We start from the raw sequence: 20,963 nt of genomic DNA on the forward strand, positions 1-20,963 counted from the left end.
CTCGTATTTTTACTTGGCTGAGCTTGGGTTCTGCAGTTTTTAGCAAAAATAAATAAATACATTCAAAAATCCCTCATTTACAAGGACGGTTAGACAAAGTGGAATTTACCAGATTAACCCATTGACGCCTGAAACGCCTGCAAAAAAACGTCTGCAAATGCCTAAGCCAGTTTTTAGAAAAGGTCCCCATCTGCCTGAGGGTTTTCTGAAATAAAAATAATTAATTGAAAACGCCTATGAAAAATTCAATATCTCAGCCTCTGAAGCACATAAAGACATGAAATAAGTTGCATTTAAAAGGTAAAGTTCTCTGCTTTTATTGGATTATGCTCATTCAGCATTAAGACTAACACATTTTTATAAAAAAAAAAAAACAAATCTGGCATGCGTCTTGAAAATAATGACAAATCAACAATGCTGCGTTATGCAGCAACCAGCATTTGGGGCAATGTTGCGTTACGCAACAACCGGCGCTAGGGGCAATGTTGCGCGACGCAGCATCCGGCGTCAATGGGTTAAAATGGACAAGTTTAACAGTGGTTCTGACGATCCGCATTAATCAAAGGAAAGGGTGCAAAAGTTTGCACCCCCTATATTCTTGAAATGTAACCGCATGTGCATCGACGAGAACGGGGATGGGAGTGTAGTGAAGATGCAAGGAGTAGATGTAAAAAGTTGGCGAATTCAAGTACCTGGGGTCAACTGTGCAGGAAAATGGGGGCTGCGATAGTGAGGTGAGAAAGAGAGTGCAGGCAGGGTGGAGCAGTTGGAGAAGGATTTCAGGAGTCATTTGTGATCGGAAAGTCCCAGCAAAAGTGAAAGGTAAGATGTATAAGACAGTAGTGAGACCAGCTGTGACGCACAGATTGGAGACCCTATGCTTAACGAAGAGACAGGAGGCAAAGTTAGAGGTGGCAGAGTTGAGGATGTTAAGGTTTGCAATGGGAGGTTGGACAGGATAAGGAACGAGCACATCAGAGGGACAGAACATGTGGAGAGCTTGGGAATGAAGCTAAGAGAGATGAGACTGAGATGGTACGGGCACATCCTGAGAAGAGATGCAGAGAATGTTGAGGATGGAGCTGCCAGGCAAACGAAAACGAGGAAGGCCAAAGAGGAGATGCATGGATGTGGTTAGAGAGGACATGAAAGTAGTAGAGAAGGATGCGGAAGACAGGGAGCAATGGAGACGAAAGATCCGCTGTGGCGACCCCTAATCGGGAGCAGCCAAAAGAAGATATTCTCTAACTGTAACCATTGTAGTAATGTTTGTTTTTAAGTTCCAAAGCTGTTGTCCATTTCTCTGTAGATGTTTTATGAATGCAAGTGTTTGTTGTCGTCCCCCAAAGAAAAAAAAATGTGGAAAGAAAAATATTTGTCATCCAGTTTCAAGAGGGACGATCTGTAATCTGAGTACATGTAAGAAACTGGAAGCAGTTGTGCTTTTGTTCACCCAAGAACTGAGCGATGTGACACAAATATCGATATTGTGATAAATTGTTACAGTAAGCTAATTTGATATGATGCCTTCTTTGAAACTATAAATGTGTCGGTCCACCAGATTTTCATACCAGATGCACAGATTATGGATTTTCAGTTAGAGCTGCTGCATTACACTCCCAAGCCTGAGTATGCAGGAAATACAAACCAAAGTGAAATTAGACCGAGGGAAGTTACTGTAAATCTGATATGAAATCTTGTGTGCGCAACCCAAAATGGTCCCTTTTACAGGCAGAAATTTGGCCTTCAAAATGTCCATGATGTACATGACCTTTTAGCGAGGTCTAAAGTGTATTTTTGGACCAGAATAATACCACTTTTACTCTGGATTTGCAAAACTGCTATAGGTAATTTAATTCGACGCCTCATTGATTGGTTGGCACCATGCCAAATTCATTCTTGGCACTGTGCCATTGGGGAAGCTATGGCTGATTGGTTAGAGAAACAACTTTAGGTTGCTGGTTTGATTCCCTGGACCAGCAGGACTGGCTTAAGTACCCTTGAGCAAGGTGCCTAACCGCTCCAGCAAGAATGGTGGCATACCTTGTGTCTGATTAGCCAATGAAAAACTGAGACCAGTTCAGGCATTTGAACCCGACCTACTTGGCACTTTGCCAATGATGTCAGAATATTAGTTTCTAACACGGGACCAGCTTTACCCCGTACAGCATGTTACCAACAAAGCTAGAACTGTTGTTGATCCAAGATGGTCAGTTATAAAATGTGTTTTTATTCTTTTGAACCTCTGAACATGCGGTGTTGAAAACATGGAGACCAGGACTCCGAATCACATACATGTCAACCCCTACGGATTTTTGGCATTTTAAAAATGGAAAATGGTACGGGCGTAGTGGTATTCAACTACGGATTTTTCTACATTTTCACCTTAAAATTATTTTTGATTTATTACCATCAAAAAAATCGTCATGAAATACGAAAATGCATGGGATCCGCCATTTTCTACATGTAGAATTACTCAACCGGTACTTCCGCTAGTACCAACAAGCCATTCCGAATGTCTGAGCATGCGCTCAGATTTTCCTGCACACCGAGCGGGAAATAACAGCACATGTAGCGTAACAATAGACAGGTCAAGAGGTCAAGATTTCGGCACCACCGAAGAAAAAACTCAAAACATATCTAAAACTGGAGGTCGCTTTCTTCCCGAATGGACAAACATTCAATGGAATAATTATCGCTTCCAAAATGGGTGCCGAGTATGTCAACTGCACAATTTGTTGTTGAGACGTGAAAGCGTTTGCCTCTGGAATTTACGACGTGAGGGAACACATGAAATCTCAAATGCATGTGAAGAATGCAAACCAGAAAAAGAGACGGCCGTCAATTAATTTCTTCACGCAAAAGCCAACAAAGGTTGTATCTGACACTATCTTAAAATCAGAAGTGGCATTTTGCAATTTCATTGCTCAACACAACCTCCCGATGTCCATCGCAGACCATTTCACAGAACTCGTCCCTACACTATTTCCAGATAGTGATCTAGCAAAGAAATTCAGCTGTAAACGGACCAAGGCGACTCGGATTATAAAACGAAGTCTAGCACCAGAGGCCACTTCTCCAGTGATGGATCATTGTAAGACTATGCCCTTTTCTGTAACGATTGATGAAAGCAATGATAAAAAGAGTGACAAGAGACTGGCAGTGCTTCTCCGAATTTTTGACATGAATGTTGGGGCGCGATCCAGAATTTGACATGCCAGTGTGTAACAGTGGTACAGCGGAGTCAGTTTTCAAAACTTTGGATGAAGTATTACAGTAAGTATGTTATGTCCATTTTAATGAATATAGAATAAATACATTTCTATTTGTATGAATAATTTCTGAAATATAACTTTGTTTTAAAGATGCACGATGATCGTAATACTAATAAATGAAATGATGATTTAAAATCAAGAGATGAGAAAAAAATTAAATGCCTGATGTGATTATGTATTTGTAAATAGGCTTTAATATACAACCCCGATTCCAAAAAAGTTGGGACAAAGTACAAATTGTAAATAAAAACGGAATGCAATGATGTGGAAGTTTCAAAATTCCATATTTTATTCAGAATAGAACATAGATGACATATCAAATGTTTAAACTGAGAAAATGTATCATTTAAAGAGAAAAATTAGGTGATTTTAAATTTCATGACAACACATCTCAAAAAAGTTGGGACAAGGCCATGTTTACCACTGTGAGACATCCCCTTTTCTCTTTACAACAGTCTGTAAATGTCTGGGGGCTGAGGAGACAAGTTGCTCAAGTTTAGGGATAGGAATGTTAACCCATTCTTGTCTAATGTAGGATTCTAGTTGCTCAACTGTCTTAGGTCTTTTTTGTCGTATCTTCCGTTTTATGATGCGCCAAATGTTTTCTATGGGTGAAAGATCTGGACTGCAGGCTGGCCAGTTCAGTACCCGGACCCTTCTTCTACGCAGCCATGATGCTGTAATTGATGCAGTATGTGGTTTGGCATTGTCATGTTGGAAAATGCAAGGTCTTCCCTGAAAGAGACGTCGTCTGGATGGGAGCATATGTTGCTCTAGAACCTGGATATACCTTTCAGTATTGATGGTGTCTTTCCAGATGTGTAAGCTGCCCATGCCACAAGCACTAATGCAACCCCATACCATCAGAGACGCAGGCTTCTGAACTGAGCGCTGATGATAACTTGGGTCGTCCTTCTCCTCTTTAGTCCGAATGACTCGGCGTCCCTGATTTCCATAAAGAACTTCAAATTTTGATTCATCTGACCACAGAACAGTTTTCCACTTTGCCACAGTCCATTTTAAATGAGCCTTGGCCCAGAGAAGATGTCTGCGCTTCTGGATCATGTTTAGATACGGCTTCTTCTTTGAACTATAGAGTTTTAGCTGGCAACGGCGGATGGCACGGTGAATTGTGTTCACAGATAATGTTCTCTGGAAATATTCCTGAGCCCATTTTGTGATTTCCAGTACAGAAGCATGCCTGTATGTGATGCAGTGCCGTCTAAGGGCCTGAAGATCACGGGCACCCAGTATGGTTTTCCGGCCTTGACCCTTACGCACAGAGATTCTTCCAGATTCTGTGAATCTTTTGATGATATTATGCACTGTAGATGATATGTTCAAACTCTTTGCAATTTTACACAGTTGAACTCCTTTCTGATATTGCTCCACTATTTGTTGGCGCAGAATTAGGGGGATTGGTGATCCTCTTCCCATCTTTACTTCTGAGAGCCGCTGCTACTCCAAGATGCTCTTTTTATACCCAGTCATGTTAATGACCTATTGCCAATTGACCTAATGAGTTGCAATTTGGTCCTCCAGCTGTTCCTTTTCTGTACCTTTAACTTTTCCAGCCTCTTATTGCCCCTGTCCCAACTTTTTTGAGATGTGTTGCTGTCATGAAATTTCAAATGAGCCAATATTTGGCATGAAATTTCGAAATGTCTCACTTTCGACATTTGATATGTTGTCTATGTTCTATTGTGAATACAATATCAGTCTTTGAGATTTGTAAATTATTGCATTCTGCTTTTATTTACAATTTGTACTTTGTCCCAAAAAAGTTGGGACAAAGTACAAATTGTAAATAAAAGTGGAATGCAATAATTTACAAATCTCAAAAGCTGATATTGTATTCACAATAGAACATAGACAACATATCAAATGTCGAAACTGAGACATTTTGAAATTTCATGTCTATATCAGGGTTAAGAAAAGACTGACTGTTGCGTAATTGAGTGTTAACAGTACAGAAATAAACCAGTGCATATATTAGGTAAGATCTGATACATTTTAATTATGCATGAAATATTACTATGGATTTGGTATGGAAATTATGGATTTCTTTACCAGGGAGTACAGGTGAGAGCCGTGAGGGGTTGACATGTATGGAATCATTCAGGACATGTACAATGAATGGACGCTGTCGAGTGTCGACTCGTTTCCGGTTCTGGACATGGTAGTCATTTAAAACGAGTCCCTGTCTCAAGTCCTCTAGAACCAGCCTCAGTCCAACACAGTCGTGGATGATGTAAAGTGGTAAATGTATCCCATAGGGGTGCTATTGAGCTGATTATTCGTTGATTGTTGCTGGATCAGCCAGTGAAAACGGTGCAAAATATCGCATACTTTTCAACACCGTTTCTATGAATTCTGCAAGTGGTGCATCTGGGACAAAAATCCCGTGGCACTACACATTTTATAATAATAAATAGAAACTGACTGAAGCAGCCGATGTTGATGTCATTGTAAAATCCCCCTTTTTTCCCCTTTTTTTAAATAAATAGATTACTGGGGGCATCGTGGCTCAGGTGGATAAGGCGCCATACCATAAATCCGGGGACCCGGGTTCGATTCCGGCCCGAGGTCATTTCCCGATCCCTCCCCTTCTCTCTCTCTCCCGCTCATTTCCTGTCTCTACACTGTCCTATCCAATAATGAAGGTGGAAAAAAAAAAAAAAAGGCCAAAAAAAATCTTTAAAAAAATAAATAAATAAAAATAAATAGATTACCCCCTCCCCAAGTTCAGTGTTAAATATTTGGGGTTTCTTTTTCTAAATTAAAAAAAAAAAAAAAAAAAGGAAAAAAAAACTTTGATGCAAAAAAAAAATCAAATTTTTATAGCTATTAAAGTATCAAATGTTTGGTTTGTTTATGTATTTATTTATATTGTGACCCATATACCATGATGTATTTTACACATCACAGAAATGTCTTTGAGATCCCTGATATATTTACGTCACTATCGCCCATTATCAAATGGAAAAACAGCCAGGTGATCATTAATTATGCCTCTGCTCTGAAGGAGGGGGGTATACTGGTTGACCTTTGTCCGTCCGTATTTCCATCTATCCAAAACACCCTTTTTCTGAGCAACCACGACTCCTAGCCACTTGGTACCAAACTTCAGCTTGGGGTTCTGTACTGTGTATACTGTTTTCAGGTCTGTCTCACATCGACTTCCTGTTTACTGACCATGTATTTATGAAACGCGTACCGTATAGCGTGGATTTACTAAATTTTCATAACATTTTTCTCAGCAACTATAAATCACACCTGCTTGATATTTGGTACCGAGCTTCAGCTTGGGGTTCTATACCGTGTATACCGTTTTCAGGTCTGTCGCACATCGACTTCCTGTTTATCAGCTGAATGTATTTACGAAATGTATAGGATGGATTTTTGACGCTATTTCAAAAGGACAGTTTCCCAGGATGCTGTTTGAAATCCCTGCAGAGAGACACTGCTCTTTACTTAATTGTTTCAGGGTTCATTATTTGTTGAAGTCAACATTCATAATAATAAGTGTCCTATTCCTTCGATTGCTTGCATTCTGATATAAGCGAGAGCGGGGGGATACGGAAGTGAGCAGGAGCTCACAGTTCATCTTGTTTTCTGTGTGTGCGCAACACGGAGTTTCAGCATCGATCATAAGCAGTTGAGTTTTTCTCGACTCTATGTAAATTCGGTACAACCACAAAGTAAAGCAATAAATCCAAACAAATGTTCGACAGTTCTTCAGACCAATTCTTTTGGCACAACATTTCTGCATTTCCCCCATTCAGGACTTTAGGTCCAGCCTGTAACGAGTTATTTACTGTTTGGACAGGCCACACCCACAAGAGACAAATTACAAATAGCACGTCACTTACTGGTATGAATGTAGAATTGTAAAGGCAGGCTGAGCAAACAAGGTACGAGTGAAAATTAGTATCACTATTTGAAAAGGAGATTTTATTTAAATCCTTTCCACTGTTAAAATATTAAGCATGCTGCTCAATTAAAATTTTGTCGAAAGGGTGTGCAAACTTTTTTTTTTTTTGTGCTTCATTCGCCATTGCAGTAAGTTGATTGGTGGAATTGTGTTCACCGTGATTTAATTTGATTAATAGAGTTAGGCAGTAGTAAGGGTGCGTGCAGGTTATTACAAGAGAACAATTTAACGTGTGTGTGTGTGTGTAGGGACGAGGAGATCCGGGAGAAGTGTGGCGAAGATGCCGTGCACTACCTCTCCTTCCAGCGGCACATCATCGGGCTGCTGGTGGTGGTGGGCGTTCTGTCAGTGGGCATCGTCCTGCCTGTGAACTTCTCCGGAGACCTGCTGGGTGAGTAGTGCCTGCTGAGAGCACGCAGGCTCCCTGACGAGAGAACATAGCAGAAATGAACCTCCTCCATACTGATTAGGCTGGTTTCACACTAGGCATGTCTCACTGTTGTGTAGCACCTCCAAAAACGATCAGAAAGCAACTAAAAAACCAACATGGTGGACGGACTCGGTGAGTGAATACTACTAGGCGTATCAGACGCTCATTAGCCGTGCTGTGAAAATTGTCCATGCAGACACTCATCTGAGTTTCCAAATCTGTCATTGCTCAACTCTTGAATATTTTCTATTGTGAACACACTCATTAATGCTGCGTTCATGTGCTATGGGAAGATGATATTTTCCAGTTAGGAAGTCGTATTTACCAGTGTGTTGTGTTCACATGCTTTTGTTGTTGTTGACAAATTAAAGATGGTGGACCAGATTCAGAATCAGGCCTGTTATTTGGCTAAAACAATTATAGATTGCCTTGTTCATCAGCTGCAGCAGGAATACAAGTTATCAAAAGTCAAAAGGTAAATAATGCTGAATATTTCCTGATCATGACAAGTAGAGATTTTCTTAACACACTGAATGCCACGCGGTTTTTGGAAATTTGGCTGTAGCCACAATGAGTGTAGCCAGTATCTAGATCATTGTTGGCGTTCTTTGGACAGCCACAGAATATTTTGTATTAGGCTATAATATACATATTATAATAATATAATATACATAACATGACTCGTTTAAAAGGTGAGAGTCAGCTTTCCGTAGGTGAAAACCACTTCTTTCTTGGTTCATAAGCTAGTCTTGTACCGCTCGCCGCCATGTTGAAAAGGTTAAAGTTCATCTCATCTCGGCAACTCGTGTATCAAAATTTTCTACGAGTTGCCCAGTGGAAAATACCACAAGAGGGGGCGTTCATGTCGGCGTTTGGTATTTACCATAATTCCCATAGCACATGAACGCACCATAAAATGCTTCTAATCTCTGCTTTCCAAAGAAATGTATCTGGTTAAGATCTGTTCAGTACTTTGGGAGCAACAGCAGGTTGAAGTCGGTACAACAGAGTAAAAACTCTGCTCGCGTGACGTCGGGAAACTGCTCTCTCTCCTGATCAGTTTCTGACTGGATTGCTCGTCAGTATCAGTCAGATAACTTTTATAGTGATGTTCTCTCGCTCTCTCAGTTTCTGATGAAGGATTCAGCAAAATTTTCCGTCTGCTAGTTTTGACGTTATGATTCGCAGGAGACTTTGAAGTGAGTTTTCATAGCTTTACCTACTTATTTTTTTCCAAATCAAACTGATTCCTATAAATAAATAACTATTTTAGAATATAACTGGAGCTGTTTTGATGAAAAATATTGAGCTCTTTAGTGGTCGGAATGAGATTTAAAAAAAAAAAAACCTGAAGTCAGAAACACGAGTGTCAAGTTCAGTTAATGTGAATAGTTTATTGGATGTGGATCAGACAGTTTTTTCGAGGTTCGCCTTGAAAGCTGTGAAATATTAATTTTTTTGTTCGCGGTGCAGTTTCCATCAAATCCTGCACTCTGGCTGGCGAGTGGGTCTGTATCCTATGGTACGGACCCCGGTTACGGACCTCTGGCGACTCACTCGTTCACAACAACAACAAACATAGTATAATTTTTTGTCAACTTTTTTTTTTAAAAATAAGATTTATAAGATTATCAAAAATCTTATAAATGTTTGCCAGCATTTCTCAGGAGAATAGCATTAATTTTACAGCATGGATAGCGATAACGACAGTGTTCACAGTGAAAGCGAGTTTTACTACCCTGAGGAAGAAGAAATAAAAGAAAACATTTCAGGAGAAAGCTAAAAACCTGTAACTTGCTAACGCCAAGCAAAAACATGGCTGAATCCTGAATGACTCAATTTTGTATAAATAGGGGACTATATAGGCGGCAAAATGTAGTAGTTTGTTTTTTTTTCCTGCCATGGAAGTGCACTTGTATACCGAGGAGGAAGCCATTTGCATTATAGCCGTGAATGAGGATTCAAAATGGCGGCTCGGCTCGGTTTTCCCTTTCGGGCGCTCTCGTTTTCTGTTTGAATTTGGTAAAGAAAAAAAAATATTATTTACCAGCTTAAGGTCGGTCCGTATGGTGAAATACCGTGACCTCGGCCTTGAATACTGACCTCGGCCCAGAGGGCCTCGCTCAGTACCTCAGTCACGGTATTTCACCATACGGACCTCCCAGCTGGTAAATAACATGCATACATATACACACATATTTCATAAACACTAGTAGGCCCTACTTTTGAGAAATACAAAGGCCTACAGGGCACAAAGAGAGGATTAGAAATGATCTTTTATTGCTTTTTTTTTTTGGAGTATACCAATTTAACATTTTTACCTAATTAGCATAATCAATGCTAATTTGCATTTTTTTAAACTAATTTTTCAAACTCTCGTATTCAGTATCCAACCATCTATGTATCTATGTGCTGCCAATTTCCATGTAAATATCTTTGAAAAATAGAAAAATTAAGAAAAAAAAAACATTTGATCTAATTGGTTAATGAGGCCCATTATGGACCATGTGATCCTCATACAGAATATTACAGCAGTTTCATTAAAATGCCACAGAAGCTGAGACTCCTCTCCGCCATATTTCGACTCGAGCATGACCAATAAGGAAAATCTGTGATCTCCGTTAACCGATATAATCAGCCGACACCCACCCTTCGGAGAAAGGCAAACGTGTTTTTGTTCAGCTAAATGTATTTTTGAAATATTGTGAATAGTTCAGAAGTACTTAAGCAGGCTTAAATGTACAATTACTTGAATTAGACTTGTACACGCTGCCTGGCTAAGAAGTCGTCATGCACGTTTAATATCCCATCGGACCGCCTTTAGTGTTGTTCACATCATGCTTGTGCCGTAGCATTGTTTCGGCAACCTTATACAACGACACAATATTTATTTCCATCCAGAGTTGCATTAATTTCTCACTGAGATCTTGTACTGACTTTGGGAGAATCAAACCATTGCGTACATCTTCTCCAGCATCCCAGAGACTCTCAATGGGGTTAAGGTCAGGACTCTGTGGTGGCCAGTTCATGTGGAAAATGCTTGCTGATGCTTCCTAGACCACTCTTTCACTAATCGAGCCTTAATTTTATTCCTGTGCCATCAGAGAAGGGGAAGAAAAAAAATCAATTGATGTGATTTTGATCTGGTCATTCAGTACATTCAGGTCATCAGCTGACTTCATTTTATTGCCCCATAACGTCATGGAGTATTGATCTGACCAACTGAAGCAATCCCAGATCAAAACGCTGCCTCCAGAGGCTTGTACAGTGGCCACGATGCATGCTGGGCGCATCGCTTCATGTGCTTTCCTTCTTACCTTGAATTTCATTTTGTCAAAATTAAGAATAAAGGCTGAGTTAGCTTGGGCTAGCTAGGACTAGATTGGGCTAAACCACTGCTGCAGTTATTTTAGTTTGTACCCCACTGCAATTTAAAAAAAAAAAAAAAACACCCCTCCGTTTCAGTGCTCTCCACAATTATTGGCACCCCTTGTAAGTATTTCGTAGAAATGGCTAGGAAAAATCCACTTTTGGTGAAGTCGCTTCATCTCTCACTGGGGGTGGGGAAAGAAATCCAACCTTTAGTCCCTCAAGAAATAATTTAACAAAAACGTGCTGGTATTATTGACACCCCTACATTGAATACTCTTTGTACACCCTTCCTTTGGCAGTAAAACAGCACTGAGTCTCTCCTAGAACATTTTATAAGGTTGGAGATCCAGATCAGGGCGTCTGAGCCCATTTCTCTTTACGCAGTCTCTCCACATTATCCAGGGTCCTCGGCCCTCTCTTGTGCTCCCTCCTCCAGGTTTTCACTAGGGTTCAGGTCAGGGGACTGAGATGGCCAGGGCAGAAGCTTGATTCTGTGCTTAATGAACCGTTTTTGTGTTGATTTGGACATCGGATCATTTTCCTGCTGGAAGATCCAATGATGACCCGGTTTTAGTTTCCTAAAATGCAGAGGAGCCAGATTCTGATTTTAAAATGTCCTGGTGTTTCATGGAGTTCATGATGCCATGGCAGAGATGCCAACCTTTCAATAAACAGATCTGTAGTCCGGGGCCGAAGAATCTGTAGTTTTCGGTTGCAAACTGTATGTATATATGTATGTGTGTGTGTGTGTATGTATATATATATATATATATATATATATATATATATATATATATGAGTGATTCCACGCTTATGGGTACTGAAATGGGGACATGAACTTATTCACCTAAAACCATTTCTTTTTTTTACCATCAGGTCACAAAACATGTAATCTTTAATGAATGATATGTTAAAAGATAACTTGAATTTTCTGAGATGTAATAAAAACATATTTATATGCCAAAGTCAAGCCTATGAGTTCCAAAATGATGTCTGTTACATTACTTCTGTTACGATTGTCCATCTCGCGTCTGTTACAAATTAATTAATCTAGCTATATACCATGTTAATCTTATTGAAAGAATGTGTATGTTTATTCTACTACACATGTTTATTAATTATATTTGCTAAAACATCACCTTCCTATGTTTCAAAAAGTAATTCTACATTGTTAAAATTGAGAATATATATGTCCACAACACTTCTGTTACGTTCTGACTTTGGCATATAAATGTTTTTATTACATCTCAGAAAATTAAAGTTATCTTTTAACATATCATTCATTAAAGATTACATGTTTCGTGACCTGATGGTAAAAAAAGAAATGGTTTTAGGTGAATTTTTAAAAATAAGTTCATGTCCCCATTTCAGTACCCATAAGCGTGGAATCATTCATTCATATATATATATATATATATATATATATATATATATATATATATATATATATATATATATTACACACACACACAATAGTAAGTAATAGTAAGTTTCCTCGATGCTTCGGTGATGAAATGTGCGTTTTCACGTCGTGTTGTCCGCTGTGCTGGACAGAAATATCGCAGTTGCAAACCGTGCATTGTGCGAAATACATCCCCTTTCGCGAAGGAACAATACACGGCCATGTTGCTGTATATTTATCATTAAATTTCTGGTTATTCTTGCTCGGCTTCTCCATTGTCGGACAGCAGAAACGATAAGACCAACAACCACTTGCGAACGAACGATGGTACTATCACGAATTTTGATTGGTCGAGTTCAAACCCGGAAGCGAATATCAACCAATCAGCGACGACGTATCACGAAAGCTTTGAATGATTCCCGCGGATTTCATCCTTCCGAAAATGCGGAACGGACTGAATTTTCTTCAATTATGGCGGAGTTCAACGTACCAAACAAAAATGCGGAACGAACTGATTTTTTTTTTTTTTTCCAATCACTGTGAAATTCGTAGTTTCGAATTAACTGGTCGTAGTGGTGCAGAAGTGGCAGAAAACTGTATAAAATACGAAAATTTCATAGTGGTTGGCATCTCTGCCATGGACCCGAACAAGGTTTCCAGGGCCTTTGGAGGAAAAACAGCCCCAAAACAAACATCACAGAACCTCCACCATATTTTACAGTTGGGTTCGGGTTCTTTTCATTATAGCCATCCTGCTTTTTACACCAAACCCATTGCTAGTGTTTATTGCCAAAAAAGCTCCATTTTTGTTCCATCAGACCAGAGAACACGGTTCCAGTCAAAATTGTCGCTGCGTTTCACAAACTTCAGGTGATTTACGTTTGTGGTTAACTGACAGAAAAGCGTTCTTTTTTTTTTTTTTTTTTTTTCTGGAACCTTCCAAATAATCTGTTGGCATGGAGGTGGAGTCTGATGGCGGTTTTGGAGACTTGGAAACCCCAAGATTTCACTTTTTTTCTTGTAATTCACCAACAGTGATCCTTGGGGAGATGTCTATATTTGTCTCTTACCCTCCTCCTCACCGTACATGGGGGTAAATAAACTTGGCTCCTCTTCCAGGTGAGTCTGTAACAGTTCCAGTTGGTGTCCACTTTTTTTTTTTGCCCCAACAGTAAAAATGAACGTTTTCACAGGAGGAGGGGTGTGGGGTTTTAAATAACCATTCCCTGACTTATGAACATCAACATACTACTTCCTTTGGTTTGTGTGTCTCTTATCTTTCCCATGTTGATCTGGAGGGAATTTGGCTCCTGTGTCACGTCATATTTGTTCCCCAGTTAATCAGGAAGTCATGGGTTACAGCTTGGAAGTTCCTACACACTCCAATCAACTCAAACATGCACCATTTAAATAGGAAACATGCTTCAGTTGCATTGTTTACTATAATTTCCAGTGGCGCCTAGGATGGTGGAAAATGAGGATTTTTTTTTTCCTCTCTGAATAAATTTTTCAATTAAAGCTTAGATTTTTTTTTCCCTCAGTGCGAGATGAAGCAACTTCACCAAAAGGTGGATTTTTTTTTTCTTCCCCCAACCCTTTTTACTAATCTTTACAAGGGGTGCCAGTAATTGTGGAGAGCACAGTATATTTACCCCCAAACTTTTAAATAAAATAAGTTTAACCCAGGGGCGGCACGGTGGTGTAGTGGTTAGCGCTGTCGCCTCACAGCAAGAAGGTCCGGGTTCGAGCCCCGTGGCCGGCGAGGGCCTTTCTGTGCGGAGTTTACATGTTCTCCCCGTGTCCGCGTGGGTTTCCTCCGGGTGCTCCGGTTTCCCCCACAGTCCAAAGACATGCAGGTTAGGTTAACTGGTGACTCTAAATTGACCGTAGGTGTGAATGTGAGTGTGAATGGTTGTCTGTGTCTGTGTCAGCCCTGTGATGACCTGGCGACTTGTCCAGGGTGTACCCCGCCTTTCGCCCGTAGTCAGCTGGGATAGGCTCCAGCTTGCCTGCGACCCTGTAGAACAGGATAAAGCGGCTAGAGATAATGAGATGAGATGAGAAGTTTAACCCAAAAACAATTTAACCTTTTACTGAAGATAAATGGTGCCGCAAACTTCACACACAACCTCCTGGAGCTTCCCCCCCCCTTTTTCTTTTCATCTCAGATCCAATCCCAATGTGCACCTCTACTCGGTAGTACTGTTGCCATGGTTACATTGTGCATGCCACCTTTTTTTTGATAGTAATATAGAAAGGTGCTCTCATCAACGCTTTTTCTGATCAGGTGTCCGAGGCAGTCGAATTTGTTGAGTAGGATCCCGCTCCTCTTCCATTTCACTGTAATAACCTGCGACTGTCTCCAGACTGAACAAGTTTTGGCAGTGGGGTAAACGTGTGCCTCAGCTGCAAGACGCTAAGTGTTAATGAGCTGGCGTTGGTGCTCACGCTCACCCTGCCGATGTCCTTGTTTAATTCTGTGTTCGCTGTGTCCTTATCCTTGGGTGTAGCGAGCTGTAGATTATTGTGCTGGGGCTTAACCTCTGCAGTAATGGGATTGTACTCGATGAGTGGGGTCATTGGGAGCTAGTCGAAGGTATGGAGAGAGAGATTTTAGAGAGGTGGATGTAGGAGCTGGAGAGATGAAAGAAGAAGAAAGTATTTAGCCATTTTAGCTAGTTTCATATTTGTAGTATTTTTTTTTTTTTTTCCTGAGATGTCAAAAACACCCCCCCTCCCCATCTGAAAATCATGCCCATGTATATGTACATAAAAGTATAGAGGATATTACACGGTTGCACAAAGATTAACCTTCATATCTTCAAACGGTGAATGTACCGTATATTTCACGAGTGATGTATTTTTCAGCACTAGAAGATAAACTTCATATCTTTGTACCACCGTGTAATGTTCTTTATTATATGGACACATCTACATGCACAAAAAAAAAAATGTGCAAATTGATCAAAAGAATTTTAATTTTGAACCGGTTCGCCATTTTGACAACGCGCGTCTAGTCAGCGGGAAAACACTGGGAGTGACATCATCAGAGTGAAATATCAGGAACTATTATACATACAGGACACTTTTTCCATGGAATAAAAACATTGCGTTCTATTCCCTTCTAGCGGGTTTCATTCATTTGGTTCGCTAGCATGCAATATTGTTAGCATATCGCTTATCCTACGTGTATTGCGTCACTCTACCCAATGGAGAATGAGCGTTGAATATGGTTTACGATATTGCCTGTGTGGGTGCAATCAGTTAATTATTGAAATTAAGTGATCAATCTCATTAAATCAGTCTCATTAAATTTTGAAGGTTAATAATTAAAATGAATCAATCCCATTGAATCGTTTACTTTGACTCATTTGAATTGAATCATACCATAGAATCAGTCTCGTTCAATGAATCATTTAGTGAATCATTTAGTGAATCATTCAATGAATCATTTAGTGAATCATACCATTAATCCTGGTGCTTAATAATAAATTACCAAACAGCTAAATTATGGTACATTTCCAAATTATTACGATCACTTACCACATTACATAACTTTTATATGCACCCTTTTGAATTCGAGGGAGATTGGGGACTTCATATTGTTCACACAAACAGTTTGTTTAATAAATGAATTTATTATAACAAAGATAAAAATAATAAATCAATATATACAAGCAGTGAGGTGTGTGTGTGTGTGTGTGTGTGTGTGTATATACGTGTGTGTGTGTGTGTATATGGCCTAGCTTGTTGCTAGCTAAAACAAAAGAATGTTATCTAAATAGAACAAAGGATTAGCTCTGTTGTTAATGTGTGCTTGTGTGTGTGTGTGTGGGACTTGACCATGTGTTTAGCCTCGCGTAGCTAACTACACGTGGTGGAGGCCTAGATTAGCCTTGTGTTGCTAGTGTGTGTTTGTGAACGGCCCTATGGCCTAGCTAAAGTGTGTTTGTTAGGCCTGGTGAGGCCTACTGAGCACGTGTTGCTAAAGACAAAGGGAAGCTGTCTAAAGTGTATCAGGCCTGGTCAGGCCTGTTGAGCACGTGTTTTCTCAGTAACAAAAAGATTCCACACTCATAACATTACCAAACTCGCTGAAACCTTGATAAGGTCAAAATGTATGATAAGGAAATTAGTGTTAGTCAGAGAGAAGCATGCACAACCTATTAAACAATTGAGAGAACATAGAACAAAATAAATCAACACGCTGCGTGTCTAACAGTGTAACAGATAAACCTGGGTTTAAATTCACACTATTTCAAATAAAAGCAAATTCCTAAGACTATCCTAATTATGCCCAAATGCCAAAATCTTACTTAATCCTGCCTTTAGCAAGATATGAAGAACTATTCGCCGGTGTAGTCTCGGGCCTCGCCGTGGGAGCACGTGAGCCGCTCGTGATGGAGGCGTAGAAACTTTCGGGTCCAGCGGAGCACTTGGGTGGTTCCCGTGGAAAGCAGAGGATTCTTGGTCCGAACCTCAGCGTTCGTGAGGAAAAGTCTCTGATCAGAATAAGATGCACAGCGCTTTTGAGTTAAAAAGGATTCAATCGCTTCTTAACTTTTAACTGCCTGGGCTGCAGTCGTGACGTCACTTCTAATACAAGTAAACCGGTTGTAACTCAGTTTGAGTTTAAAGATCGCGCGACTCTAGAGTTTACCTTTGCCAAGGGTAAGAAAGAAAATCGCGCTGAGTGATGGATCTTGCAAGAAAGAAGACGTCTTTTTGGGTGGAGAGCATCCCTTTATGCGTCTAGATTCATCGGAAGCCAGACGCGAGAGACAAAGATGGAAGCGTTGTCCCATTGTTTTATGCTTCCTTATATGATGACGTAGATGATCCCGCCCACGTGTAATGTAGGTCACACGGAAGTTGCCTGGGAATTGTAGTTCTGACACAAGATGGCGGCATGATACCTACACCTGGTTGTCAAGATAACATGACGTCACACATCGGAGATGCAAAACTTCCGCTTGTAAACATGGCCACCAGGTTTGCGCCGTTTTAAAGATGGAAGATTCTGAGAGAATTTTGAAAGAGAAAGACGCGTCGAACACCCGAAAGGAATGTGTATGGACGACGATGATATTGGCTGGCTTTTTTTCGTGGTCTATCAGATTATATTCCATTCAGCTACTCGTCTTTGACTCGTTCAGTATCATGCTAGCTGAATGGAATATATGTGATGCACCACAAAAAAAGAGCCAGCCAATATTATTTAAAGGAACAGTCCACCGTACTTCCATAATGAAATATGCTCTTATCTGAATTGAGACGAGCTGCTCCGTACCTCTCCGAGCTTTGCACGACCTCCCAGTCAGTCAGACGCGCTGTCACTCCTGTTAGCAATGTAGCTAGGCTCAGTATGGCCAATGGTATTTTTTGGGGCTGTAGTTAGATGCGACCAAACTCTTCCGCGTTTTTCCTGTTTACATAGGTTTATATGACCAGTGACATGCAACAAGTTCAGTTACGCAAATTGAAACGTAGCGATTTTCTGTGCTAGGGAAAGTCCGCACTATAATGACAGGCGTACTAACACCTTCTGCGCGCTTCGACAGCGCATTGATACGGAGCTCAGATATCAATGCGCTGCCGAAGCGCGCAGAAGGTGTTAGTACGCCTGTCATTATAGTGCGGACTTTCCATAGCATAGAAAATCGCCACGTTTCAATTTGTGTAACTGAACTTGTTTCATGTCACTGGTCATATAAACCTATGTAAACAGGAAAAACGCGGAAGAGTTTGGTCGCATCTAACTACAGCCCCAAAAAATACCATTGGCCATACTGAGCCTAGCTACATTGCTAACAGGAGTGACAGCGCGTCTGACTGACTGGGAGGTCGCGCAAAGCTCGGAGAGGTACGGAGCAGCTCGTCTCAATTCAGATAAGAGCATATTTCATTATGGAAGTACGGTGGACTGTTCCTTTAAATATGCTACTCAGATCCGCGATGTATTTTTCATATGAAAAGTGTGAGCTTTTCAACATGAGAAGTTGGCTGGAAGATATGAAGTTGATCGTGTTTTATTATATCGACACATTCACAAACAAAGTCCCCAAATTTATCAAAACAATTAATCGATTTCTTCACGAGTGACATTGAAATTTTGATTCCGGTTTTGGTTCTCCATGTCCCAGATGGAGCTCGGATGGAAAATACGAGTGGTGGATTTCCCAGTAAAACACTCATGTCCATATAATGTGCATAGATCATTTTAACACTTCAACTCGCAGCCTGTTTTCCCACAAACCACTCCCCAGTCATGAATATTTATAAAGCAGACACCCAATGTTAATGGAAGAAAAAAAAACCCCTCATTAATAGAACAATGGATAAAAGCGCAATATGCCTTATACATGCGCTACCTCTAGACCTTCAAGCTCATGCTTCCAGGGATCCTTCAAATCCGGTGAAAACAGGTTTCACGACTAAAAAGTTGTGTATTTACCATTGAAAGCATCATGATTGAGTTGTGTACACATGGATGGTTGGACTGTGGGAGAAAGTGTGTCGTGTGTAATATACTAGAATAAATATTGTCCTCTGATCTATTACGAACGCTGCCATGGACTCCAATGCTGGCTAGACGTTCCAGAAGTCGTCGATAAGAGATGGGGTCAAAGGGTGCACTGAGGTCCAGGAGGATAAGTATGGAAAGAAATCCAGCATCAGCCGTACAGAGGAGGCCATTGGTTATCTTGACCAAGGCGGTTTCTGTGCTGCGTTTAGGATAAGAACCAGATTGAAATGGCTCAGAGGTCATTGTCCTTCAAGTGGTCCTGGAGTTAAGATGCCACTATCCTGTCAAGAACTTTAGATATAAATGGCAGATTCGAGATGGGTTGATAGTTGCTGAAGTCATCAGGATTCAGCCCAGGTTTTTTCAGAGTTGGTCTGGCCATAACAGTTTTTTTTTTTTTTTTTTTTTTTAAATGAAAGGAAGATGATTTATTGAGGTTTTCATCAGGGCAATAGATGGCAGGCATATCTTCACCAAACTTGTCAGCTGGACCCTGTTCCAACTGACATATGTAGAGAAATTGAACTTTGCGTTGAGACCAGAAATACAACTTTCAGTTGGGAGACTGAATTCACAAAATGCGTTGGTGCACCCAGTCATAATATCTGCGGTGGGTCCGGAATATTCGAGGAGCATGGTGCTTTGAGCTCGGTCATTGAACACCTCAACTGTTGGTGAATTACCTCAATTTTAGTGTTGGAAAAAATTCAGGAAGGCAGAACAGCGTTCATCGGAGAGATTCTGATGGATGGTGTTATCAGGTGGTAAATATTTTGAGTCACGAACTGTTTTCAATCAAGGTCAGGAAATCGTAACTTGTACGTGCTGCATCCGTGCCGTGAGCTTTGAATCCTGATTAGGGACAATATGATTGATTGATTTGATTAAAGCTAGACGGCCTTTCGATTTCATAAAATCGGTGAAATTTAGTTCCCTCTGAAATTTGGTCATTGTGATGCATGTTTATTTCTGTAATATCTCAAAAATATCAAGCCATTCTGTGGCTGGGATGTTATTTTATTTAAGAGGATTAAAGCAAATTATGAAGACCGAGGAAGTCCGTGTGCGGAATGCGTAGGTTTACCACCTTCTTTTGGGTTTTACGGTAGCTGGCATCCACAGTGTTGCGTTACTGCCATCTACAGGTTGACCTTTGAGTGTGCACGGACAGTTCCATCATTCTGTCACTAAACGAACAGCTGATCACACCGAGGTGCTCGCTGAGCGCCGATATTTATTAGTTTGGTCCTGCATTTCCTTTCCTTTGTATATAGCGCAACGTCTTTTCTTCTCGCTTTCCGTTACTGTAGCCAGTCTTTCACATTTCATTCGCACACTCCCGTCCTCCATTTTTGTGGCTACCGCCTCAGAGTTGAAGCGAGGCAGTTGCCACTATGTCATCGTGTTGTAAGAATGAGTGTAACAATAGCACACTGTGCATAAGCATTACAATCACCAGAATGGTGATCTCTCAATATGAACAGTTGGTCTCGCGTTATCAAAGGTACACAAGAAGGAGTGGCGAAGCCACGATGTCATCGTGTTGTGAGAAGGATTGTAACAATAGCGAAGCTTCGTAACCAATCAGCACTTATCCTGATCAAGTTCGATTCCCCGTTCTACTTCTTGATAAACTTCGGAACCAATCAGAACCAGAAACGAAATAAGAGAAATCTCGTTCTAACTTCCGAGTATCAGAAGATAATCGGCAGATAAAAAGATAAACGAAATTCACCTCGTGGTTTGCCAAGGCTACCGATTCGATATCAAGTTGTTTATTTTAAGAAAATGTACCTTTTGATTATCACGGCTTTTGTTTGGTCCTTCTGAAAGGTCAAATGAAGGGTTTGAGCTTTTTGGCCGATATATTGAGAAGCTGATATGAAACTTCTTCTGCTATTCGCTTTAATTTAAAAAAAAAATTTTTTTTTTAGTCTTTACACGACGCTTGTGAAACAAAATATGCTCATTAGTACTAAATAATGCTTCTAGGACTATTCATGAACAAGTGCTTTCTTACTTTT

At 40.4% G+C, this 20,963-nt stretch overlaps 1 protein-coding gene across 8 annotated transcripts in view; it reads left to right on the top strand.

The window, feature by feature from the left end:
- Window positions 1–20,963, top strand: part of LOC132899158 (CSC1-like protein 2) — a 204,383-nt gene that overhangs the window by 117,865 nt on the left and 65,555 nt on the right. For 7 of the 8 annotated variants that reach the window (XM_060940843.1, XM_060940842.1, XM_060940845.1 and 4 more), the window contains one exon: window positions 7,458–7,600. In XM_060940843.1, the coding sequence (XP_060796826.1) occupies window positions 7,458–7,600 (143 nt within the window). Of the gene's footprint in view, window positions 1–2,990; window positions 3,277–7,457; window positions 7,601–20,963 lie in introns of those variants that run through there. The other variant, XM_060940849.1, reaches the window with a different exon arrangement.

This window comes from Neoarius graeffei, chromosome 15 (genome assembly GCF_027579695.1).
Source record: "Neoarius graeffei isolate fNeoGra1 chromosome 15, fNeoGra1.pri, whole genome shotgun sequence".
NCBI classification, from domain to species: domain Eukaryota; kingdom Metazoa; phylum Chordata; class Actinopteri; order Siluriformes; family Ariidae; genus Neoarius; species Neoarius graeffei.